The sequence below is a fragment of the Pecten maximus genome, chromosome 7 (genome assembly GCF_902652985.1).
Source record: "Pecten maximus chromosome 7, xPecMax1.1, whole genome shotgun sequence".
NCBI lineage: Eukaryota > Metazoa > Mollusca > Bivalvia > Pectinida > Pectinidae > Pecten > Pecten maximus.
The window spans coordinates 25,772,361-25,794,622 of NC_047021.1; the positions used below are offsets into that span (position 1 = coordinate 25,772,361).

The 22,262-nt window shown below is 33.9% G+C and overlaps 1 protein-coding gene across 1 annotated transcript in view; it reads left to right on the forward strand.

The window, feature by feature from the left end:
* The window catches only part of LOC117330374 (carbonic anhydrase-related protein 10-like), a 28,466-nt gene extending 7,803 nt beyond the window's left edge, over positions 1–20,663 (forward strand). The window contains exons 3-9 of the mRNA XM_033888609.1: positions 377–472; positions 1,921–1,987; positions 8,587–8,741; positions 14,932–15,060; positions 15,638–15,677; positions 16,827–16,864; positions 17,310–20,663. Coding sequence (XP_033744500.1) covers positions 377–472; positions 1,921–1,987; positions 8,587–8,741; positions 14,932–15,060; positions 15,638–15,677; positions 16,827–16,849 — 510 coding nt within the window. The 3' untranslated portion in view covers positions 16,850–16,864; positions 17,310–20,663. The remainder of the gene's footprint in view (positions 1–376; positions 473–1,920; positions 1,988–8,586; positions 8,742–14,931; positions 15,061–15,637; positions 15,678–16,826; positions 16,865–17,309) is intronic.
* The last annotated feature ends 1,599 nt before the right edge of the window (positions 20,664–22,262 follow it).

Consider the following 22,262-nt stretch of genomic DNA (forward strand, 5'->3'; position numbering starts at 1 on the left):
AACTCGTAAGCTTTTCCAAACATCTCCTGCAATACTGAAAAGGATTATCGAGTTGTTTCTTTATTCTGCTTCTCATATCTAATTATCAGTCAAGAACGCACCCCTCCCAAATACACAGGGTAATCATAAACTATTTGATACCCGACTTGACGCTCTGTGTCATAAATACTTGTTAGATTTCTGAATTAATCTTTTGTTCTGAAAAATAGTACATGTTTGTTCAATCCAAAACAATATCTTTTATTAAGATGTTACAAAAACTGTACTGCATACAGTACAAAAACAATGACACAAATAATTTTCACCGAATTCCAAGTAATCTATAGAAAGTTAACCCAAGCCTTAATTCATCACGTGACTTTTCGTATTGTTTCAGATACAAGTTTATGCGTACAATTGCGATCTCTACAACAACGCGTCACAAGCGATGGCTTCGCCGAAGGGAATTGCAGTGTTTGCCATTTTCGCAGTGGTGAGTACCAATGACAAAGTAATTCATTCGGTTGACGTACCCACGTAATAACGTGGTAAGAGCGTAACTGGTAAGTATTCAGATAAAACATTGTCAATTATTTAAAATAGCCATTATAAAGTTCACAAAGGATGCCGTTAATAGTATTTATCTGTGATTATTTAGCCATAGCGAGGAGTAATAGAAAAAAAGTAACATTTAGCGTTGATGAAGTCGCTGACGTTTTAAACAGGTGACACCGTGATTTCTTTAAAGTTGTGTATGAACGTTTGTCTACCAGGAAATGGTGAGATAGAATACACTCACAGTTACACTTTAAACCAGGAAAGTACAGTCGTGAGAATGTACATAAAACATACACAGCGTCAGATAATGGTTAACCTCAACCAGCGAAAAATAAATAAAACATCTAATGTACAAAACAAGTCTGTCCAGCATGCAATCCTGGAAGTGAACAAACTGAGATGAGCGATGAGCCAGGATCGGAATAAACACACATAATAAAACAATACAGCGTGCTTTATCCAACGACAAGATAACAAAAAAAACAACAAAAAACTGTCCGCTCTGCACTTTTCTCGACACAATGGACTCACGCAAGATGGTGCTGCCCAACTCTCATTCACCGCTTTCGTGCATTGTAGTGATCTATTTCTTACATATATTTTTGTTTCTATTTTTAACGTGTTATTGTCTCACATATTGCTGATAAGCATCTTCCATTTCTGCATTTGTCCTAAAAAAATGATTTGATGATGACGTCTAATGATCTGATCGCATGCCCCCCCCCCCCCCCCCGAGCTTACAAACCAACCATATATATAATATATAGAAAAAAGAGAAATCCTTAGCACCCAGCGCTACTGTAATACAGTTTATCTTCCATTCTGATAGAAAAAAAGCGCAATCACTTGCAATGTGTAACCTTTTGGGAAATATGGTTGGTAAAATACAAATCTTTGTGAAAAACATTCTGTTTGCAATCAATTTCTGTACAGAGCCCGATGGGAAATATCACTTTCAAAGATCATATCCAATATGAATTGTAAGGGTGCACTGCTGTTCTTCTACCAATAAGAAATATAAGTTCCTCCTCTTCTCAGAAAAAAGTCACATATCATTACATTATCCTACATAATGTCAAAAGAAACTAAAATAAAAAAGAGAAATAAAAAAAGGATCATGTACTCGTGTTATATAATTATAATATGTAAATTTGTAAGAAAAAATGAAATATTTTCACAGTTTAACTGTTTATCAAACACAGAGCAACAATCGTACCCTCGACAGAATAAAACCTAACAAGTAATGTTTTGTTCTGGTACTCTACTGAACAGCTAGTGTTTGAATGGCAGAGTCACTTATCTATTTACTATTGAAAAACTAGTCTGTCATGACTCATGATTCTTATCATATTAACAACATTCGTGCTTTTTCTTTTTTTATAGTTTGGAAGTCCAGACAACGAAGCATTTAGATTAATGTCGGCAAGAATAGAAGATGTCCTGTTAAAAGGTAAAAGAGTATCTGTTACATTCTCTACCGTCTCCTTGATAGTAGATAGGCCACACCTAACCTATACTTTAAACATTAACGCCATAAAGCTTTTCTTCTAAGATTGAGAGCTTCATACTTAATTACGATTATAACTTTGGGTAACGAGTTATTAAGTTGGTATCTTAAATTGAAATACACATCAGCCATACTGACGTCAAGACCATACTCAGTAGTTTATATTGTCAAAATGTACTTGTTTTGAAAATCCATTTATTTGGTCTTTGAGAAATGGCGCACTAAGCCGTATTAAATGAATTGTCCCATTTCCTCTATGATATTTACAGATTTATTTTTCCGCCAAATATTATAAATGGAAACAACGCCATCAGCTCTAGTTAATTCATAGGCTGTGTAAATGTTCGTGACACGAATTATTCAGACTGTATAATATACAGCATATACATCAGAAGACCAGTCAAATGATCATCTATTTATCTGTATATTACATAGAATACTAGTGATATTTCTGAATTGTAAAAAGTAAACAGGAACGATCAGCTGTGTTTTTGAAAGCATGGAGATTGATACATCGTCGATGATAAAACGTATTCGCGTGAATCAAACGCACTCTCCTAAATCCTTAAACTTTTTTGTATCGTTTATTTTTGCAAAATCAGAAAGACAATTGTTCTATAAGTGTGATGTTATGTAATTCTTATCGTAAAGGAAAATGATGACCATATTAATAGTCTAGGTATTACTATTCCAAATTATCCTCTATTTAGTGCCGATTTTGACCGATTACCAAGCATCCTTATTTCCTTTTACTGGAAGCATCATTAGTTACCCGGTAATGTCATATTGCATCTAAACTTGACAAGATCAGCAGTTATTCAAAATGCTATCAAGTTAATGGTGACGTGATTACGATGGATTACAGGTGATATTTTCACTATGAGCCAGACATTATATTTGGAAAGCTACCTAACATAGTCTTTTCAGTTAACCTCGACAGGTGTTTCCATACTGTGTCTGATGTCCGATTGATAGAATCAGGGCAAATCTTGAATTTGTCAGCAAGGACCTTTCTCTCTATTCCATCACTAAATATTTATCCTGTTGCGGTATCGTTATATAAATGCACAAACGAAAAGGTGAAAGGTAACCTCCTTCATTGAGTTGAGATATCGGTAAGCTCATCCCCCTTTATATTATACCTTAATTGATGAACTATTATTCTAGTAACACCGATCCTTTCCGTCCCTTTTCTTCCCATTTATATCTTTTTCTTGGGTCGATTTGTTGGCGTTTCGACGTTTTATGTTGATCTAAGAGTCCATACCAAATTCATTCTTAATTCTTCGTATGTCATTTTAAAAATATTATATAAGTACGATTTTATTGGAAATGCTCCAAGGACACAAGGGACTTTTTTATATATATGCATAATCAACACAACTATGTTGTACTGATCTTTATTTTATTTTAAAAGTTAATTATTTCATAAAACTAAAACAACAATGAAAATCGTTATAAACAAAATGAAAACTAGCTAGAAATATGAGTCTTATTCATATGAACTATAAATCAACGCATTTTAGACTAGAAGGACAGTCAATTTTTTGTTGGCCACAAGCGGAATAGAACATCATAGGTACTGTTTTACCTACATGTTCATCACAATTCTATCTCCTCTTTAACAACATAAATATCAAGGTCATATTCTCCATGTTCATCACTATTCTATTTCTGCTGTAACAACATGAATATCAATATTCTATTCTACATGTCAATCATAATTATATTTCTGCTATAACAATATAAATAGCAACATTCTATTCTTCACGTCAATCATAATTTTATTTCTACTGTTACAACATAAATATCAACATCCTATTCTCCATGTTCATCACAATTCTATTTCTGCTGTAACAACACAAATATCAACATTCTATTTTCCATGTTTATCACAATTTTATTTCTGCTTTAACAACATATTAAATATCAACATTCTATTCTACATGTTCATCACAATTCTATTTCGAGACGATGAATTTGTCATCCGTCCCGGTGTCGCTGTGTTCCATGCTCTATCCGAATCCGATATTCGCTTTCTTTTTAGTATTTATTGTTCGAGTTAAAAAATGATTAGGTGGGAGAATTCCGAAAAACTACAAATTAATTTGGTATGGCCTTATGGTAGTTTTTTTCTGAACCAATGAACAATAAATATAAATAAGATTACTAATTTATAGACGAAAGCTAACAAATTAGATAATAACCTTATATTATGTTTGACAGAAAGGAATAATGATGACGGCTAAAGTTGTTCTAAACCTATGTTGAGAAACTGCGTCAATTAGAAAAGGTGCCTTAAGCGTTTTAAATTACATTTTGGCTTTAACAGAACTCTATATTTCTTTCATCGGTAACTGTACCAAATAATTCAGACTACAAGATTACGGTAAAACACTATTTGATCAATACACGTTGTTTTTGTTAGTTTTTAAATACTATAAATATGTCAACTACAACGCGAAGGTCAAAGTCACGTCGTTTGGATATCCGTAAAGGGTAATAACAAAGACATTAGTTCATGTAACTGTTGTTTTTATTATCAAAAAATCGTATTACCTTACTGCTAAGCTAAATATAGCAGAGACATTTATTTAATGACTTTAAACACCAAGACTTTCAGCTAACAGTCAGTGTTATATCCCGAAGGGTATGTTCCGCAATGTAACAAACAATGCTTGGGTTAAACACCATAGTTTGTGTAAAATATTTATCAAAATGTAATGTCAAAAGCAGAAGATAGCATACGATTAAAGATATGAGCTTTTATTTGAATCACATAACTTACAATATGGAAGTACGCAGACGTTCAAATACGCAAATACAGTTACTGAAAAATCGCGTTCATTTTGCAATACAATTTTACCTACTGTCAAGTTTCTTTATCTTTTGTCATCATAACAATAATAACATAATTATATAATAGGCAAGCAATGTGTTTAAAGTCATGTGGATATCATGTTTGTTCTACATGTAGATGCATTCATTTTTATATAATTTCAAAAGTGTATACAAAAAAGACGATCAGAGTTAATGAGGAGTCAATAAAATTAGGTCATCAAACAAAATGCTAGGACACACCAATCTATCGAATGATATCAATATACACCAATCTATCGAATGATACCAATATACATCTGTCTATCGAATGATACCAATTTACACCTATCTAACGAATCAAACCTACAATCACCTATCTATCGAATCATGCCAACATACAACTATCTATCGAATCATACCTACAATCACCTATCTATCGAATCATACCTACAATCACCTATCTATCGCATCATGCCAACATACACCAATCTATCGAATCATGCCAACATACACCAATCTATCGAATCATACCTACAATCACCTATCTATCGAATCCTACCTACATACACCAATCTATCGAATCATACCTACAATCACCTATCTATCGAATCATACCTACATACACCAATCTATCGAATCATACCTACAATCACCTATCTATCGAATCATACCAACATACACCAATCTATCGAATCATGCCTACAATCACCTATCTATCGAATCATACCAACATACACCAATCTATCGAATCATACCTACAATCACCTATCTATCGAATCATACCAACATATATCTGTCTATCGAATCATATCTACAATCACCTATCTATCGAATCATACCAACAATCGCCTATCTATCGAATCATGCCAACATACACCAATCTATCGAATCATGCCAACATACACCAATCTATCGAATCGTACCAACATACACCTATCTAACGAATCATACCTACAATCACCTATCTATCGAATCATGCCAACATACACCAATCTATCGAATCATACCTACAATCAGCTATCTATCGAATCATACCTACAATCACCTATCTATCGAATCATACCAACATACACCTACCTATCGAATGATACCAACAATCACCTATCTATCGAATCCTACCTACAATCACCTATCTATCGAATCATACCTACAATCACCAATCTATCGAATCATACCTACAATCACCTATCTATCGAATCATACCTACAATCACCTATCTATCGAATCATACCTACAATCACCTATCTATCGAATCATGCCAACATACACCTATCTATCGAATCATGCCAACATACAACTATCTATCGAATCATACCAACATACAACTATCTATCGAATCATACCTACAATCACCTATCTATCGAATCATACCTACAATCACTTATCTATCGAATCATACCAACATACACCAATCTATCGATTCATACCTACAATTACCTATCTATCGAATCATACCAACATACACCAATCTATCGAATCATACCAACATACACCAATCTATCGAATCATACCTACAATCACCAATTTATCGAATCATACCTACAATCACCTATCTATCGAATCATACCAACATACACCAATCTATCGAATCATACCTACAATCACCTATCTAACGAATCATACCCACATACACCTATCTATAGAATCAAACCTACATACACCAATCTATCGAATCATACCAACATACACCAATCTATCGATTCATACCTACAATTACCTATCTATCGAATCATACCTACAATCACCTATCTATAGAATCAAACCTACATACACCAATCTATTGAATCATACCAACATACACCTATCTATCGAATCATGCCAACATACACCAATCTATCGAATCATGCCAACATACACCAATCTATCGAATCATACATACAATCACCTATCTATCAAATCATACCAACAAACACCTACCTATCGAATCGTACCAACATACACCAATCTATCGAATCATACCAACATACACCAATCTATCGAATCATACCAACATATATCTGTCTATCGAATCATACCTACAATCACCTATCTATCGAATCATGCCAACATACAACTATCTATCGAATCATACCAATATACACCTATCTATCGAATCATACCTACAATGACCTATCTAACGAATCATACCTACAATCACCTATCTATCGAATCATACCTACAATCACCAATGTATTGAATCCTGCCAACATACACCTATCTATCGAATCATACCAACATACACCAATCTATCAAATTATACCTACAATCACCTATCTATCGAATCATACCTACAATCACCTATCTATCGAATTATACCAACTAACACCAATCTATTGAATCATATCAACGTACACCAATCTATCGAATCATACCTACAATGACCTATCTAACGAATCATACCTACAATCACCTATCTATCGAATCATACCTACAATCAACTATCTATCGAATCATACCAACATACATCTATCTAACGAATCATACCAACAATCACCTATCTATCGAGTCATACCAATATACACCTATCTATCGAATCATACCAACATACACCTATCTATCGAGTCATACCAATATACACCTATCTATCGAATCATACCAACATACATCTATCTATCGAATCATATCAACATACACCTGTCTATCGAATCATACCTACAATCACCTATCTAACGAATCATACCAACATACACCAATCTATCGAATCATACCAACATACACCAATCTATCGAATCATACCAACATACACCAATCTATCGAATCATACCAACATACACCAATCTATCGAATCATACCAACATACACCAATCTATCGAATCATACCAACATACACCAATCTATCGAATCATACCAACATACACCAATCTATCGAATCATACCAACAATCACCTATCTATAGAATCATACCAACATACACCTATCTATAGAATCATACCAACATATATCTGTCTATCGAATCATACCTACAATCACCTATCTATAGAATCATATCAACAATCACTTATCTATCGAATCATACCTACAATCACCTATCTATCGAATCATACCTACAATCACCAATGTATTGAATCCTGCCAACATACACCTATCTATCGAATCATACCAACATACACCAATCTATCAAATCATACCTACAATCACCTATCTAACGAATCATACCAACATACACCAATCTATCGAATCATACCAACATACACCTATCTATCGAATCATACCAACAATCACCTATCTAACGAATCATACCTACAATCACCTATCTATCGAATCATACCTACAATCACCTATCTATCGAATCATACCAACATACACCAATCTATCGAATCATACCTACAATCACTTATCTATCGAATCATACCAACATACACCAATCTATAGAATCATACCAACATACAACTATCTATAGAATCATACCAACATACACCTATCTATCGAATCACACCAACATACACCTATCTATAGAATCATACCAACATACAACTATCTATAGAATCATACCAACATACAACTATCTATAGAATCATACCAACATACACCTATCTATCGAATCATGCCGTGGACATGAATTAGCTTGCTCCTGATGTGATAGATATCCATGTACTGTGCAATTAGGTTTCAGAAGTTTCTATATGTTTGCTGTATGTTTTGTTTAATATGATATTTTAAGATATAACTGTTTTTTATGTGTCGCTGTATACTTTTTTACATATTACATATTGCTTCCTTCCAACATTTGCTTTCCATTACAGGTAAAGTTATCTCCCTTACCGGAATTCCTATAGACATATTATTTCCTGATACCAATCATTATGTCACATATGAGGGATCATTCACTCAACCTGGGTGCCATGAGTCAGTCACGTGGGTTGTATTCAACAAGCCAATCAAAATTCAGAAATGGCAGGTAAGCATATATTTATATGACTGGCACACACATACATAAGTTTAACTCGACAATGTCAGTATGAAGCTTAAGAATATCAAGACATATCTTCAACTTTTTACTTTCCAGATGATGCAGATATATGTAGCGAATGATATACATTGTCATTAGTCTGTGTTTTACTTTTCGCAAACTCGTTTATGTATATACTTTTACTACTTAGAAACTCGCTTAAAACCATTTATTGTTTTATTTACCTGGAGTACAAGAATTATGATCTACGCGTCCAGGAACCAGATTAATCTTTATTCCTTAAGAAAAAGAAACTACGTTGCTGAACATTCTTTTCTAAAATAAAGCATTACATAATTTAAGGAAAGGTACTTGGATCCAATAAGGCTCTTTTAAGGAAATGTTTAAGATAAAACATTTCGTTAAGTTAAGGAATATTCATGAAACTGGGTCAGATTCGTGAACGATTTGCAGTTGCCGGAATACCTTGAACAGTTATGTTCGTTCTTTCTTAACAACGTCGATCGATTGAGAAAATACGATGCCATGTTTTTAACAATGTAGAGATGTAATCAGTAGTACAGTGGCGTTATGTAAGCTATTGTAGGACACATGACGTATGTAGGTGTTATATAGGTAGAACAAGATGATTATATCTATTGTTTTAATCAGCTGAAACTAGCACTACCCTCTCTAGGTAGACAGTAATTCGGGAACAAAAGAGAATGTTACACTCGCAGTGTTGTGTTTAGTAGAGTTAAAGATCAAAGGCGGCATGCTCTCTTTAAATGGTTTCAGATCTGATACATGATCAACATTATAACGTTATCTTATCATTCTGGTAAATGCGTTACTCTTAATGCTATTCCTGGAAACCCAATGGTGTACACTGAGCATCAAATAAGAATCAATCAATAGTGTAATGGGTTGCAGTGTTAATGTAACAGATTATAACCATGTATGTACTTCTTTGCAGACAAAATCCTTCTGTACAACGCTGTTAGATGTTGTTCCTATACTAAAGTTGTAGATAAAAACAACAATTATAGATTTAGCTTAAATGGAATTCATCAATAGAATGATAAATCTGTTCTCACGTCGGACTGAAAAATAATCGATTATCCAATCAGCAATAAAATCATCCGACACCACATCATAACAAATATATCGTCAGTATCACCATATATAGAGAAACGTTATTGAAAAGATATTGCATACAACTATTCTCATATGTAGCAGTTTTTTGTCGCTTTCTGTTGTAAAGTTTTTTTGGAAAAACCTAAAGTAGGTATATAGCGAACAAAAACGGTTATGAATGCCTGTGTCTTATTTTTGGTTAACGACTAAGACTAACCAGGTAATTACCATAATTCCCGAAAGATATATTGTCATTTAAGGATATGTCATATGGTCAGATACGTTCATTTTAATTCTTTCATTCATTCATATCTTTATTCCTCCAGATCTGAAGGATTAAAAATGAAATCTAGAATGTGTGGCAAAACAAAAAATAATACCGACATAATAACAAAACTCATAATCAAAATATGTATTGAATGGGGAAATATATGAACAAAAACATGGAGTAAATTTCTTCTGCTTCACCACCCGCCATATGAATCTAGGTGATATTGTATGTCTATACATGATATACATGTATGCTAATGACATATGGTCATCAGTATTAAGTGTGAGAGCTCAAACAAGAGAGAATACATGATGTAGATAAAGGTAGATCGACAAATGCACAAAACTATAGAAACCATATGTATTAAATATGTACAAATATATATTTAGACCTAGTGTGTTAGTGTTAGATTTAAGAAGGATGTTTTCTCAGCATAATTAAGCATTGATGTAATTTTTCTTTAGTTTCATCAGGGTATGAAACAAATTTTGTTTACAGAAGTTTGCAAACAAAATTTGTTTCATACCCCGATGAAACTAAAAAATAATTGACATCAACGCTTATGATTAATTTTTGAAAATGATTTTCTAATTTAAAACATGTTTTATGTACAATTTTACTGGTTTTAAATGGGATTCTTTTTCTCAAATCAATACGCAACGTCATTTGTCGTATTATGACGTCACATTTTTCGCGCCATTCTTGTTTTGAGGTGAGTAAAACACTTGAAAGGTACCATAAAGGCGAGAGAAATAATAACAGATATATCGAGATATATTCATTATACTATCAGGAGTGCTACTCAATAGGATACCACTTGTTAGATGTTACGGAAGGGGTTTAACCGCGAAATCCTCTGTTTTGAATTAATGATAAAACAAGTCTTGTAGATCATAATTGCGAAACATTTTCCAGATGTCTAAAACAAAACACCAACCATTATAACAAATACCTAATTACATATTTTCTGTAGATATAGCAGTGTTTTGACGTATGGACGTACGTCCAAGTTTACTAAGGGCAATATCTTATCTTCCTTTGCAAGCATGCGATGAACTGTCTCAATGCGATACCGTTCGGTTTCAAAGAATGAATACCTGCATTCACAGCCAAAGAGGCTACTTGGCATTACAAATATTTATACAGCGTTGCAGAACAAAACGTAATGTTAAAATGTACAAATGACGAAAACAAAGATGTGTTTGTTTAAAAACTGAGTTAAGTCTATCAGCTAAAATGCATACCGTTCGGAAAAAGACCCTTAATCCAATTTAAAAATAGTACAAAAGAAACACAAAACATATTAACGCCGTTCAATACAAATTGAGGGGTAGATTCAGTAGAGCCGAAATGAATGAAATCAAATCACAAGATTTTAATGAGCAAAACACCGCTGGTTCGTTATGTTAGTATAAATTAAGAACGTTTTGTTATTCCAACTAGGACGAATTGACAATTGCTTTAAATCAAACAAACTAAACGAGGAGCAAAGAAATGAGCCGATAATCAAAGTCTTACATACACTAAGCAACTATAATGTTAATGACTTGTCCAGACGTTTGATGGTGAGGCGTAGTGGGTCGATATGTGTCAGTGCTCTCTTGTGTTACTGTGGTCATTTAAGTGTTTGACCGTAAATTCGTGCTGGAGAGAGGGTATCTACCTCTTAAACTGGTAGAGAGAGAGGGATTAAAAAGTACTGAAGAGCAATCGAGTCGGTATAGATAGTGTAATGCTTAGCACCAAACCTCGTGTAATAAAGCATGTTACAATCTTACTTGAAAAGGTGATAGAGTTATCCAATGTGTGGTTTGAGATGTTCTTTTCATTCGGAAGGAGGCAAGTCATAAGTGAAATTGATTTTTAACAGCGAAATTATTTATCAATAACTTTTAATGTAAAGATCGGGGAATGTTGATACAACCGTCTTAGAAATAAAATAAAACACACAGAATATTCAACTAGATATCAAAGCTTGCAGATGCATACGACACATCGAGTAATGGAGGGAACGATAGACATAGGGAAACAGACAAATAGATATGAACTATAGATACTACCGATTACATTCCTGAAGCTTTGATTTAGAAGCAATATGTTCAGTAAATATTAGTTTGTACGATGAATGATTGAGCGTGAGTGAGCGTATCGACTGTGATCAATGGTGCTTGGTTACCAGTGTTGTCGAAACGTTAAGGTTTCTATGGCGTAACATTATATTGCTCTGTGATTGATGACATACCTTATTGTTTTATCCCATCCAATATTTGCCAACAAGAGTGCAACATTTGAATACGTAAACGTATTTAACACAAGATACTACCACATCGGGTATACTTAATCAGCGTGGCGAACAAATCCCCAGTAAAGATACAAACGTACATGTTTATAGAAATATCTATTAAAACCGATTTTAAACATGTACAGGGAAATTACTATATGTAACCTTGCCATTTACGTAATGGTTCTGATATGGCACAATGGATTGTACAACACCCCTCGGGCACTCTCATACTCCGGAAACAAGGACAGATTCAAGAAAATGTCAAAGCGCGGAACAGTTTGGGTTTAACAAACTATATATATGATGACGTCACAAATAAACCCTTTCATTACACCTAAAGAGCTTGCTCTCAAAGCATGTGAAAGCGCTTGTGATTTTCTGGTTTGTGTTTTTTATTATTATTATAACTATATATATATATATATATATATATATACAATCAATCTTTTGTGCATTGGGGTATTTATGCAATATAGGATGCCCGATATATCAATTTTGTACATGTCATGATTGGAACTCGAAATAAAAGATTAAATATTTTTATAGCCTCCTCAAAATTCGTCGCGTCTTTCCCGTTGGAGCCCGAATTGTCATCATTGTATAAGATACACGCCGTAGCATGAAACAATTCTTATTTGAGAATTAATCTTACCGGAGTTGCTTCAGCTATTTTGCAATACAACCCGAAGAATATAATCATTAATTTCATCAGCTATATACAAATGAAACTGTCCTACTCCATACGATACTATATTTGACAGTTGGCGTAACTCAAGGATCCTGTGTAGACAACAAGCCGAGAGTTTTAACTGATATAACATATCGATGTCTATAAGTAAAATTAGTCTGTAGCTGATATCCATCCTCATAACTACAACACACTCCAGCTATTGCCAATCTTTTCTCGGGACTGATACATTCCTCTTTGGTATTAGTTGCAATGATAACAAATTAACGTAACCGGAAGTACGCCCTTACAAGTAGTACAGAACAAAGTTCCAGTTAGCGTGCTGGTCTTAACAAGGAGAAGGCCCCGGCTCCGGCACTTCCTTGGCCCCTGGCGAGAGTTCAAAGCAGACGTAATGTGTATGCGATCTATCTTACCGGGTTCTATTTTCTTGAGGTTCCAAGTGAAATGCAAAACATATATTGATAATTCCCTTCCCTAAGGCTGTCGTATAAAAAATAATATTTGTTTAAAAAATAATTCAATAAGAAAGTTATAGTATGTAGACCTGTAAACACATCCGTGTATTCTTACGATGGATAAGGTCTGATGTCTTAAGCTGAAATGAAAATGATTAATATACGAGATTTTCTATAATCATTGAAAAATGATTTATTAGTTTGATATACATGTACCGAACGGCTGACTGTCAGACGTTATCGACACCGTTGGAGCAGATGTTATCATATTTCATGGCAAGATCATATGAAATACACAGTTAGATATACGTTAGATATATTGCATTATATGTTTTCTGTTAAGCAAATCGAAAACATGATTTGAAATCAGAAAGGTGAATTTTAATTATAGACCGTGTTCGGCTGCATACATTATTATTTTGTGTGTGTTCATTTTATCAGTTCATATTCTCCTTTCATAGCTTTGTAGATAGCCGTGTATCTTAGCGCAATGACAACAAAACATTTCAAATTATTATAATCTCAGTCCAGTCGGGAGTATATTTATAAGGCATTTATTTTGCAATATGATTAGTAATGATGTGTGATCTGATTCTACCTGTTAACTAGCGCCATATATATTAATTGAATGTTTACCCCTAACCCTATATTGACCCTGAGGCTGTTGTCGTGACGGAAACTTCCCGCGTGTGCAAGTGTTTGTAGGTAACAAAATTTCCTCTGTAGAACATCAATAATTCAAACCTCGTAGAATGAAAGCGAAGGGTATTGACGCCTCAAACCACGACACGTTAAAACAAAGCAAACATTTCAGCATACTTTGGACGCATAATGTGTCTCAAAGAAGGTAAATATATCTAATATACTTGGAGAAATTCTGCATTCAACATTAAGAATTTAAGCATAGTTAAGCAGACATCTGAATGTGAGCTTCGAAGTAAATCTTAACGTATTCTATTAATGTTTGGTCGCGATATTGAAAGTGAGCTAAATACACAATCTACAATATCAAATGTCGAAAGTATATGATGACTACTATCCTACCAGTTATAGCAACCATTACATAAATCGCCTCAGGAACACACGTTCCGCAAAACAAAGGATGGCGTTATAATATGTATTGTATTAACGTTGATACAACTTTAGGACATACAGCGATGTTCTAATACATGTGACTCATATAACATTAATGACGATGTTATACATTTTTATTTTGATAGCATGTTTAATATAATGCATGTATTAGAATTTTCTCGAATTACAGGAAAATAATGATATTACATTCCTGAAATAAGGTTATTTGGAACTTTTTTTATTCGGTCTCATTATGTTTATACAAATACGTAATTTGAATGTTGTAGCTGGAATCCTTTCGACAAATCAAACAAGGCGGGGAGGATAACTCGGATTTAATGTTGGAGAAAAACCACAGGCCAACTATGCCTCTTAATAATCGAGTAGTACGGACGAATATTAATTTTAATGTCCCGGTAAGTTCGTTTTTCGCGTACCTGCCTATATATATATAATTTGATTTCTAAGGGTAGAATCATAATTCAGAATTTCAAGTTTTGTTTAAATCTCTCTCTACAGATTACAATCTGAATTTGTTCTCGGTGTAGAAATTGTAAGGAACTACGTCATCATCCATCATAGTTCTGTGCCCTGATGGGGTACATCAGAGGCAAGAGTGTAATGCATACTCAACAATAGTCAAGCTATGAGATTCATTACACAAAAATATGGTCGGTACACGCGACATTAATATCTCTATTGCTGCGGCAAATTGATCTGATGTTTTTTTTCTCGGTGTAGTCTTTTTCAAATTCAATTGTAACATAACATTGCTGCCAAAATTGGTCGTATATTTGGTACTTGTAGACACTTATTCATACATTCAAATGAGGTTTTCTATACGCGTTAGATAAAAGATGATGAACTGAGCGTAATTATAATTTCATCTTAAGAACACCTTCCTCGAGGAGTAGCGTCATGATATGTTAAATAAGTACTCAGTTGAGAGATTGAAGTACGTATGTTAAAATGAAACTTCTGATTTTCTTGCAGACCGATACATGTAGTATGAAGATACGACGATTTTACGGAGGTATTTATACTGCATAAACTGTAATCTTTTAAATGTTGTCAATTTAAGACTTAGTGTTTTTTATCCTGATAATATGTACAACCCTCGACACAATTATATGTCAGAGTTATACTCTGCATAACTGCCAGAACAACTTACTTTAGTTCAGTACGTCGCTTCTGTCACATCTATACCATCTTAAAGCCCAACTGAAAACCGTTTATCTGGAATACCAAGTTAAATCAAAAACAAAATTTCACTACATTTGCATTCAGAAATCTGGTAAAAAATGTCTGACTTTATCAGACAAAGATGCCATTGAAGAAATGCAATCGAACAACCATAAAAAATATGCCATGTCGTCAATATCACCATAAAAGTGTCCCGATTGAAAACAAAAATAATTTAAAAACAATATCACAATAAATTTCTAACTAAATCATTTTTGATTCTACTGGGAATTAAAATAGAGTATTAGCGGCTTGTCCCGCGCCACGACTCTCTAGTAAGAAAAGCAATAGTGATTACAAACCCCGCAGTTAGACATCCAAGGAAGATTAAATATGCAGAAGGGAACGCTGACGTTAATTGCATCTTCTGATGATAAACAACCATAAAGCAACACAGTCTTCGTCAGTGATCTTACAGTACATAATAGTACATTGAGACTGTCCTATAAGAGTGCCACACACTATTACCTTGTATAAACACCTTTGTATAAACACCTGGTCTTGCTTCTGGTCACCTTACAGGAAGTATATCTACTGCAGTTACCGGTGATAGTAATTAAATTAACCCCGGTGACATATGCGAATTACCCGATACCGTTAGTTCTTCCAAACCAGCAAAATGAAGTTAATATTCTTATGAGTAAAATATTGCTTAATTCATTAATTCACCTATTGTTCTAGCATTAAATAATCCTAAAATCAATAATATATGCAGTCACACCTGTCTTAGTGACAACCTAAATTAAGAGACTCCCTCTCATATCCACATTCATATGTTATTTTTTAAATACACTAGTGACATGAACCTGAATTAGGAAAACACCTGTCAATTGTGATCGTTTTACTTCCTCTTTGGGGTCACTTATGACAGGTTTGACTATAATTCACAAATTGTATTTGGTTTTGCTTATATAGTGATAGCTCGCATTCTCATTTACAGTAAACAGTCAATTCAGCTTGTAGAGGAAGTACGCAAAGGTACGTTATATAACTTAATACATTAACAACTAACTAATTTAATATTTTATAGCATCAATACATTTATATATATTGAAGATGTGTGCAATTATATTTTCATGTTATTAGCGGAAAATCAATCAGTGTTTCAATACTAAATCATTCCCTGGCATAGTGATACACAGGATTTGCCAAGATCCTAAAATCCAGGAGGGATGTGATCGATTCAGATGTGGGCGCACAAAGATAGTATATTGAATATGTAAGGCAATGGGTAAAATTGCATATTATATATCCGAAAATGTATAAGAGGACGGAATTAAGACAATTTTAATGACATACATGTACAACTGTATTAATGTTTAGGAAAATATGTATATGAAGAGACAGTCAAGGTTTGAAGCACTTCTGAAAGATCGAAAATTGCTGGTTTTAATATTTTCTTCTTTTTCTGTAGTTTTTCCAGGAAGTTACGCCAGTGCCTATAGGCTTTGTCGTCGTGGATGCCAAACAGAACACCAACCTCCCCATCCAGAAATCAAGCATCATCCATGTTCTCAATAGCTATCACATACAAACATTTACATCTAAGTAACGCTGTCAATGTGAAACTATTGAAAATCGTTTGTAACTTTGGGTCTATATTAAGTATTTCTTTTTCTGTGTCAAAGTAAGACCTCTTGATTAGAAATATGTTGAAAATAGAATCTAAACTATATTCCGATTGGCGAGGTTCCTAGGTAAACAATCATTTAACACAAGATTACTCTCAACATTTATCCGAGACAACTTTTCCTGCGTATGTGTAAATGTTTGATTTCGATTTCTGCTTCCTTAGTGGAAATGGTTATGCTTAACGCTTTCAAAATGGTAGTTTCACATTCTCTAAGAAGATCAATGTTATTAAAGAAAAAATCCTAAATCGTGATTGCAAACAATCCTTCTCAATAATAAAACCGTACCAAATACAGCCTAAATGGAGACAACATGTATCAGTTTTAAGGAGTGAAGCTAAAAAGTTTGTACATTTATGAAAGTGTGAATATTTCTGAGTGATATTGTTCTGACAAAATGTGTCAGGTGAAGGTAATGCGATGATGAATATCATGTACATTGGAAGGTGCTGATCTTATGTAAGTCAATGTTTATAATAACCTACACTATGCTAGATTCATATGTGTGATGAAATGATAGTAACTTGTTGGTGCAATTGCAGTTTAGTTTTTGTCATGTTTCATATCAAAAAACAGAATTTCGGATATGTAGCAATGACCAAGAACTTTTCAAATGCATATACAATAATTCGTGACCAGAGCACACATGAGCTAAATATGTCCTACAAAAATAATATTCGCATTTTTTCTGTGAAAAATGCTGTTTGCATTTTTGCTGTGAAAATGCAAAAATAAAAATATTCATGTTTGCGTTCAATAATCATATCTGGTGACCTTATGTAAATACATTTTTGCCAATCTTTTAATGTTAAAGTATATAGAATTCTGTTTTAATACAAACGTCCTGAAATGTTTGACTTTTCGCCTGTTCGATTGATCATTGTATGAATGTTGACCCTGGTAAATGAGAAAATGAAAGAGAACTTGAACAGTCCTAAGCCAGTGATTAAATGTTTTGAACAGATAATTATTTGGTTAAGGACAGTGATAACATTTCATATGCGTGTAAACTTAACAATGAATTACTTAAATAGCCAAACAATTCGTTACGTGAGATTTATTCATGACCGTATTTCATAATCATGTACTTAGGATGCGACTTTGAAATCATGCTTCAAGGAAGGCGTTTGTTGTCCCGGCGGACTTGAAGCATTCCTCGAAGTTTAAAACATCAATGCCAGAAAACACATACATGAACAAATAGAGTTCTGCTGTTTCCGTACGGCAGTAACAATGTTCAAATAAAACAATAACTAAACGCTAGGATGCATGATGATATGTTTCGTTTTAGCGATGTTTCGTGTTTATGAATCAGTGAAATAAACCGGTAAATAACATAACTACAAGATATAGTTTAATGTTTTGCCAAACTTTTATATGCTGAAACATAGGAAGAATAGCAGTTGTAATGACTGATGGTTATAATTACGATATTGCTTTATGTGTGTACGTGTAACGCCATATGTGATGTATTGCATTGCTGAATGTTCACAATAAAGTACAAATTAATTAGCTTGAAATAATTAACAGGACATACAAATGGAATGGTCTACATTCTCCCTGACATATGCAATAAACATGTCCGAATATTGACATTTTATCAGACTGGATAATGCGTAGGTGACACAAATATCTGTATTTACGGCTGGATCTTTGAGAATACAGTTGCATGCTTAGAAGTAATTAAGTTAATTACTTATTTGCATGACAATATTGCGTTTTGTCGATATGTGTAGAGCCTTGCCAAAAAGGTGGTCTAAACGTGAGCTGTCAAATATGTTTCACCGACTTATAGTCATCAGTAGGTATGTCGTCTATACCACACTCTCACAAATGCCATTACATTCTTATTAAAACTTCTGGAGGTAACATAATGAAAAGAATTCATAATTTTGCATATATAGTTATCATATCTAATCAAACTGTGCTTGAAACCAAGAGCTAAAAGTACAGCCTAGCGAACACTGATAATGGTCAGTATAATCAAGTGTATCAGGTACAATCTTTAAACGACTTCCGGATAGTTCATGAATTATATATTTGGACATCGACGGAATTGTTTCCGTCTTACTTAATCAGTTTAACCCATTATCACGTGATCTCATTGATGATAATCGGATTAAACATTGTCCAATCAACCCACTCCTAGAGCGAGTTACAATAAAATAAATACAGGACTCGGTCAAAGAATAAATCTAGCCGTATTTTATATGAACTTAGAGATACATGTATATTGGTGTATATATTGCAATGAAGCCTCCTCTACAGATATTCCATATGATGGATTTATAATGAATGATATCATAGATTAGAATTTCCATGTATGGTGTTCTTTAAGTGTACATGTATGCTTAATTTCTGTATCATATAATGCAAAAATCAAATTCAACAGAAACAAACAGCGAAAGCCAAAACTATGTTCTGTGTAATTACTGTGGTGTTGTTAATTGTACCAAACGTCAGTAGTAGCTGTCAATATGCCAGTGTGTCTAATATGACTATGGAGGAAATACTGCTGACCGCTGACATTGTCGTTTACGGAAAAGACAAGATGCATGGGAAATTACGTCATCCTAATGCGATTGACAGTCGTTTTGATGTATATTGTATTTTAAAATACGACAATTTCAAAATTCCTGGAGAAATTATCATCGAATCTGTTGACGAATCGGTTCCATGTTATCCTGTTCAAAATCAAACGAAGGTAGGCGAGGAATACATTCTTGGCCTAACAAGAATGACAAGTGGATTCACGAGATATGCGCAAGTCAATCCGGGACAACATTCTGCTTTCCCACCTTCTGAGGAAAACTTCGAAAAACTAGCCAAACTTTGTGAAATGCAGGTTTGGAAGGATCCCGAAAATGGGAGTCGAGGTAAATGTCCAAGTTTACCTAAACCAAAAAACTGCAAAAGTTTACAAGGAACTACTGCTGCAAGGAAGAGTACATTCTGGGATATCTTGTTTGGATCAAACTCTACCACTATGCCATCAACATCACTCAGTGTAATAGCGCTTACGTATATTTGTAATCTAATTATATTGTCTCTTTCGTGAACATTATTAAAAAGGGTGATGCAAACCAATATTTCTCTTGCAAAATGTAAATGTTCTTGATATTCCAGAATAAATATATTTATGTAAATTGCCTTATAGCATTGTTTGATACGGAGATGTGAAGCGACAATCAAGGAAAATTAGTATTGGTCAATCTGAAAGTAGAAATAAATACACATTTGTTAAAAGCTCCAATGAATGAACTGGGAAACAGTCAAACATAATACATGTAACGAGCTGGACATCAAATTTGTCATTACTGTGAATCAATTCGTGTATTAATTTCATCTTTCAACTTGACCAGTAAGTAAAGTTCATTTCAAGGTCGTTGTACTTACAGCGTCGTATTTATTAAGTAGGCTAACACTGCTAATTTAAAAATAAGCTTCATTATTTTAGGGTCAAGGTATTTTCAATATCAGTTATATTGGTGGTATTGGTGTAATGGTCATGTGATGTGGCCATAGTACTTTTATATAGTCAAATGCCGATGTCCATGGGCAGTTTTGATGCCGATATGTGCAATGCAGAATGTCTATTTCAAAGCGGCAGGTTAAGACTGAAAGTGTATGGTAAACAAAAACGTTATCGTTAGGGAATGGTCTTTTCAGGATGGTTCACAAGATGTGCACTTAATACTGCAAAATCACTCAAAGGCAATATATTCAGAATTCATCTGCTGCTGTATCGGCATCGAGGCATGATTCGCTATGAATGTTTGCTCATATTAAAAGATCAAATAGCCTGATGTTTATTTTCGTTGTCAGAAAGACTCCCTTATGACATCTGCTTTTAAGCAATATTATGTTTATGCTCACAGTCCAATATTTGTACGAAACAAAGGAAAACGACTTTGTTTACGTTACGGATCCGTTCTCCGAACAAGATACATTTTGGTTATGGATTGGTTCCAATTAAAGTTAATTGTTGTAATATAATTTTAAACTTTTCTAAAGTGCACACCAACATTCTGTGGTCATCTTGAATGGATCTTTCCCATACGTGTACACGAGAGTGGTCAAGGTAAATACGTATCTCCTCAGACCTGAAGTATATCTTATCGTCAGGTCTGGGGAGATTTTTCAGCTAACGTGATTGGTTTTCCGATATACGACTATCAATTATATCGATCCGATTATTAAAACGACTATAATTTAGATTCCATACTCATTGAAAGATGATTTATTCCTATAAATAATTAAATGGGTTTAAGATATATCAATACATGAGCTTGTATCGTAAGAAGTTTTGAGTATATATATATATTGAAAAATAGTGACTATGTGGAAGAAAATATATTAAAAATAGTAAAAACTGAAACACACAAATGACCGCTTTCGCTCCATCATAGGAGCTCTTCAGACCATGACATATATATATTGAAAGATACTGTTAGTGGTGAAAATCCAGAACTTAAAATGTAGATTCCTGACAGGGAAATTGAGAATGGATAAAACGACAACCATGCGAGTTTTCTCGGAACCTGTGTTACGATCACACTTCACAATCTGGTGCTAGAACAACTGGATCGCCTCTTTCATATTAATTTTACCATCTTTACATTTTACTGACCCACCTGAAGACGGTGCTCAAAGAGATTGCGAAGGTGTTATATACTACACAGCAATACGTGGGTCCGGTTTAAATGTATATAGGTGCGTATTTCAAATTTAATCTCTACCATCAA